The following is a 6,000-nucleotide window of genomic DNA, read 5'->3' on the forward strand; positions in this document are numbered from 1 at the left end:
ATGTGGGGAACCTGCCCTTACACCCTGCTTGGGGAGGCATTTGGAGGCCCATCAACAGTAAGGCATTTTGTGCCATGTCTTTGATTGAAATTCAACTTGAAATGGGATTTTCCAGTGGTAACTGCATAGGTCCTATTCATGAATGGGTAGCCCCCCACCCTTTTTTCTTTTGCGGTACGCGGGCCTCTCACTGTCGTGGCCTCTCCCGTTGCGGAGCACAGGCTCTGGACGCGCAGGCTCAGCGGCCATGGCTCACGGGCCCAGCCGCTCCGCGACGTGGGATCTTCCCGGACCGGGGCATGAACCCGTGTCCCCTGCATCGGCAGGCGGACTCTCAACCACTGCGCCACCAGGGAAGCCCGCCCTTTTTTTTTTAATGTTTTAATTTTTGGCTGCATCGGGTCTTAGTTGTGGCATGCGGGATCTTTCGTTGCAGCACGTGGGCTTAGCTGCCCCGTGGCATGTGGGATCTTAGTTCCCCAACCGGAGATCAAACCCGCATCCCCTATGTTGGAAGGCAGATTCTTAACCACTGGACCACCAGGGAAGTCCCTGGATAGTCCTTTTCCAAGGAGAGGAGTGTGAAGGAAGGGGACAAAAACCTAACCAAGGGAGAGGGATGTCATCACCAGGCTTAACTCAGCTGCCTAGAAGAGGAAGGTGTAAAGATTTCTCTAAGATAAGCCTGGAGGAGCCTTTTCTTTGCTAATTACTGGAAGGAAAGAGGGTTGTTGATAGCTTACCCCCTCTCTGATCTTCCTCTGTGGTCCAAGGCAAGCTAAACTTGAGTCTGTCTTGTTTTTTAAGAAACCAGCTTTTTCTAAAGACGACATTCTTCCGATGGACTTGGGGACCTTCTATCGTGAATTTCAGAACCCCCCTCAGCTGAGCAGCCTCTCCATAGATATCGGGGCACAGTCCATGGCTGAGGACTTGGTATGGAAACCCCTTCCCCCACCCCACCTCATCCTCTGGCCTCCTTTCCTCCTTCGATGGTCGTTCCTGCTCCACAGGCCTGGAAATTTCTTCCTGTTACTCCTCCACGCCCACACCTCCCATCTTCCCTGTCACAGGATGGAGATTTTTAGACCATTACCTTCCTGGAATCACACTTGAGATTTGCATTGTGCCTGGCGGTCATTATCTCAAATTTGCTTGTGCTCATTTCCTCCTTTTCTCAGCACTCTTGTCACAGCATTTCTCACACACTCCTGTTGTTGGTGCCTGATGTCTTCTACTTGCTGATGCCACTAAGCCAGGCTGCTCCAACAGCTCTTGCCATCAGCTGTTAAGCTTGCCAGACAGATGACAGTGGTACAGGGCAGAAGGTCCCCAGCATTGGTGTTCTTGCCCTTTCCTCGGAGAGCTCGTTCCCTGGTTCTCGTGTTCAGCCAGATGTCCTGATACTGACTGTAATGACCACATCTCCGCTTAGGGTGTTTCCTATTTCCTGTCTCTGAAGGGCAGAGGAGTGCCCTGCACAGCCGCAAACTCAGGGTGCCCCATGCCACAAGATGTCAGGGTCCCTCTGCCTGAGGTAGGAATATCACCTCCTGTGTCGAAATCAGAGGAATGGCTCTAGGAATAGGAATCTAGGTTTAGCTGCCCTTGATTTGCTTTAATCAGAAAAGCATGCTCAGTAATAATAATACAGCAATAATGTCATTATTATTAACATTTATTGAAGCTTTCTAGGTGCCAAGCATTTTTTAAGTGCTTTACATGAATCTTCAATGACCCTAAGAGGTAGGTTTTCTTATTATCCCAGTTTACAGATGAGAAAAACGACACTGGGAGCAAATAACTTGCTGGTGGTTACACTGAGCTGGCAAAACAAGCTTTGACCCCTAAGAGTCTGGCTTCTGATTTTAGGCTTTTAACCATTGGCTCCCTGGCCTCTCATTTGAAGTTTGCTTGGACGGAACCGGAGTCCAAAGGCTCAACGTGAGGCTGCAGCCAGTGCTGGCTGGTTGCCCCAACCTCCCAAACCTGCCGGGGCATCGGGCCTGTCTGGGCTGCTTTGTAAGTCCTGTGGTACCAAGTGTCTCGTGCCTGTCAGGAAGTCTTCTGTGATGGCTGAACTCTTCAAATGCAAATTCATCAGTGGAGACAGACCACCTGATGAGGACCACATTTTAATTAATGGTTGATAACCTGAGGGCAGTTAAACTTAATTCCTCATGGTTCTGTTTTTTTTGTTTTCATTGTTCTCTCTCAACCCCCTCTAACCCATCCCTTTCTCAGCTGATGTAAAGATGCAGATTCCTAGGCCTCACCGTAGACCTGCCGGGTCAGAATCTCTTGGGAGTATGGCTGGGACTGCCTTGTTCATGTGCCCCCAGGGGATTCTGATGCCTGCCCACCACAGGCCGTGAAGAAATCATTTGTACACGTTCTGAATTTGTAGGGCTCTAAACCTACTGTGTTATTCTAATGTCAGTCTCATCTGTGCCAAAGATACTTCACGTTGAATTTCTCTGTGTCATCCTATTGTTGGCATGGTCCTTTTCCATCTCATTATGTGTGTGGCCGGCTTAGATTCCCTAGGCTGTTCTGTCCACCTCCCCAGCCCCCACTAACCCCTGCTGGGCAAAGGCCCACTGGCCAATGCCTGCTCAGTTGCTCGGCACTTTGCTCTCCAACCCAGCACTGCTGAGCCGGACTCTTTGCCGTGCTCCCTTCAGCCCAAGGTGACAGCTGGCTTCAAGGCCCTACCTGAATAAGCAGCTTTTCTCTCCCCTCCCGGTACAGGACTCACTACCAGAGAAGCTGGCTGTGCACGAGAAGAATGTCCGAGAATTTGATGCCTTTGTAGAAACCCTGCAGTAAAAGTTGGTGTGCTCGAGTACCAGCAGCATCCCTTTTTGTGGTCCCAGGAGACAGAGAGCCTCCCACTCGTCAGCTGCTCCCATCCCTTGTCCGCTTCAAGCCAGGTGGAGGGGAGGCTGGTTCCCCCATGGGGACCCGGAAGTCCCTGCTCTTGCACTCCTGGAGACTCACGGCAGCAGTGAAGGCCAGTGATAGCATTTGAGAGGACTCACCCTCTGACCTCCCTCTGCAGGGCCCTCTGCTTATACCGCCCTCAGCAGCTGCTTCACAAAGGCTGTCATCCCGCTCCTCCTGCCGGCCCCCTGCCCCGGGTTTGCCCAGCAGCTGGCCCCTCGCCTGCCTGCTGTTGCCATCCACCATTCGACATTCCAGCTGGTGGCCCAGAGACTGGTGTGGAGGCAGAAAGAGGAAGGAGACAGTGCTAGGAGGAGGAAGGAAGGAAGCTCTCCTTCAGGGTCTTTCTCCTTTAGTTCTGGTATCTTCTTCCCCTCTCTCTCTCTCCCTCTCTCTGCCCCGTGCCTGTATTTTTGGCAGTATGGCAGGCTTCCTGCCCAAGGTGATAAGAACCCTAAAGTCAGCCATTCCCACCCTTGAAGGCTGTGCCAGCCCATCCGAGCAGCCCTGGCGGCTGCCTGTGCTCAGCTACATGGAAACAGAAGCCTCCCTCTCTAGGATTCTGTCATTGGAGTCACCACAAAGGTTCTTTTTTTTCCTCTCCCTTCCCCTGTCATTGCTCCTTGGTTATAGAACCCAGTAAATATTTATTACTTTCAGAGAAATCAGATATTTTGTAGAGAAAACATGTTTGAAGTTAGACATTTTCACTTGGGGAAGGTTGGAGGGCCTCTTCCTGGGGCAGCGCCTCCTCCTTGGAGGTTCCTTGGATTCAGGTTGCTGCCCTGAGGATTTCCCTTCCCATGTGTATAAGGTGGGATCCAAAAATAGGGCTGGCTGAGGGCAGCAGAACCTCCCAGAATTGCTGCATTTGAACTAACATCACGCTCTGCCTTGGACATGTACATATTCCTGGTGAGAACTCTGAATCTCCCAGCTTCTCCAGAGAGACTGACTCTGTTCTGGCAGCCCAGGAAGTCCTGGGTGTGAAACGTGATGACTCCCCAGAGTTGTGGCACGTGTAGTGCCCAAGGGGCGCTGTGGCCCCGGGGAAGGCCAGACAGGCCCCTCCTCCTGGGGCATTTGTTCCTGGTTCTCAGGGCTGGGTTACGGGCCTTTTCCTTCTTCCACCTAGGCCTAGCCACCACCTTTCTTTAACCCCAGGGTCTGCCCTGAGGTTTATTAGTTGGATTGGTTCCTTGTTGAGAAACCAAAGCTGGGCATTCAGGTGTTGTTACTTGAGTTAAGTCAAGGGCCCAGCCTCACCCACTGACCATCTGTTCCTCCCTGCCTAACTGATAGGCCCAACCCCGCTCCTCTGGCCCACCTGGGGTATTCATTGGCAGCAGCTGTGCTGCAGCAGAGCAGGTGGCCCTCAATTGTTTGTTAGCAAGTGCACGTGACATTGTTTTCACTTACGTGTTTTCACTTACGTGACATTGTTTTCACCTGGGAGGCTGATCTCTGAGGGCTGGGCTCAGCTCTGATGGTGCCTCGGTTGGGCTGAGCCCTGCCCCTGTGCACACATCCTCCTGCCTAAAAAAGTGTTTCCAGGGCTTCCCTGGTGGTGCAGTGGTTAGGAATCCTCCTGCCAATGCAGGGGACACGGGTTCGAGCCCTGGTCCGGGAAGATCCCACATGCTGCAGAGCAGCTAAGCCTGTGTGCCACAACTACTGAGCCTGCGCTCAAGGGCCCGCTAGCCACAACTACTGAAGCCCGTGCACCTAGGGCCCGTGCTCTGCAACAAGAGAAGCCACCGCAATGAGAAGCCCGCGCACCGCAACGAAGAGTAGCCCCTGCTCACCACAACTAGAGAAAGCCCTGTGCTCAGCAACAAAGACCCAACACAGCCAAAAATAAATAAAAATAAATAAAATTAAAAAAAAAAAGTGTTTCCAGTAGTGGCGTCCAGCTGGCCATCCTGTCACTGGCCCAGAGCACACCTGTGGCCTGCTAAACCAATCCAGGCTTACCCCCCAGGCCCCAGCACTGAGACGGGCGAAGGCCCTGGTAAGTTACTGATTGCCTCCCACTCCCCCACTCCCCCACTCCCCCACCTCGTCCTAATCTCTCAGCCGCTGCCCTCTTCCAAGGCCAAGCATGGGAAGGCCTGTTAGCCATTTGCCTCTTTGACTCCTAATTGTTGGCCTCTGCAGGCAGCAGCCTTTCTTGAGGACCCCATCAGGGAGAGGCCAGGGAGGCTGAGCCCTGACTCTGAGCTGAGCCTGGGAGGAGCAGAGCAGCTGTCGAGGCCGGCCCTTGTCCCTCAGCCCTGTACAGTGAAAGGTACGAGCCCTCGACGGAGCCACACAGCACCCCCGGGACAGGGCTGGGACCAGTCGTGTCTCCAGGTGGGAGAGCCCCTCCCGCTCCTCCAGCCTACTTTATTTGGAAATACTGAGCTATACTTTAAAATGTATTCAAGAGATTTCCAATAAACTTTTTCTGTACTTTATAGCCTCCTGTCCTGCAAGCTGTCGAAAAACCTAGCCCACTTCCTCCCACTTCTGGGCAGCCCCGGGTCACCGACAAGCTCCGTGGAGGGAAGAGTGGTGCCATGTGAGGCACAGCAAGGTCTCAGAGCCATTCAGGCTGTTCGGAGTCCTGGGGCCTTGGGCTGGTCGGAATTTTTTTTTTTTTCTTGGCCGCACTGCGCAGCACGTGGGATCTTAGTTCACTGACCAGGGATCAAACCCAGGCCCCCTGCATTGGGAGCATGGAGTCTTAACCACTGGACCACCAGGGAAGTCCCAGGAAACCTCTTAGAGCCTCATTTTCCTTGGCTGTAATGTTTCCATTTCAAGGGTTGTGTGAGAGTATTCAGTGAGATGACATGTATGAAGTAGACATGCATGAGGTATGCCCATAGTAAAATCCTCAGAATGGGTAGGCCGTTATCTTCAGCTCGCTATCCTTCCTATCCAGCACAGCTCACCACTCACCCTGGGCAACAGACTTTGGCTCAGAGGGAAAGACAACTGACAGGTCCCTGCCATGTTTCCAGCAGAGGCCAAGCAGGGGGCGGGGGACTCCCCAGACTGCTGGGATATTTGCTG

At 52.9% G+C, this 6,000-nt stretch overlaps 1 protein-coding gene across 8 annotated transcripts in view; it reads left to right on the forward strand.

Moving 5' to 3' along the window:
* The window catches only part of ATG13 (autophagy related 13), a 47,752-nt gene extending 44,144 nt beyond the window's left edge, over positions 1-3,608 (forward strand). For all 8 annotated transcript variants that reach the window (XM_081239755.1, XM_081239751.1, XM_081239757.1 and 5 more), the window contains 2 exons: positions 808-936; positions 2,752-3,608. In XM_081239755.1, the coding sequence (XP_081095881.1) occupies positions 808-936; positions 2,752-2,829 (207 nt within the window). In that variant the 3' untranslated portion in view covers positions 2,830-3,608. The remainder of the gene's footprint in view (positions 1-807; positions 937-2,751) is intronic.
* Positions 3,609-6,000: the final 2,392 nt, after the last annotated feature.

Source organism: Mesoplodon bidens (assembly GCF_964165515.1).
Source record: "Mesoplodon bidens genome assembly, chromosome: 7".
NCBI classification, from domain to species: Eukaryota; Metazoa; Chordata; class Mammalia; order Artiodactyla; family Ziphiidae; genus Mesoplodon; species Mesoplodon bidens.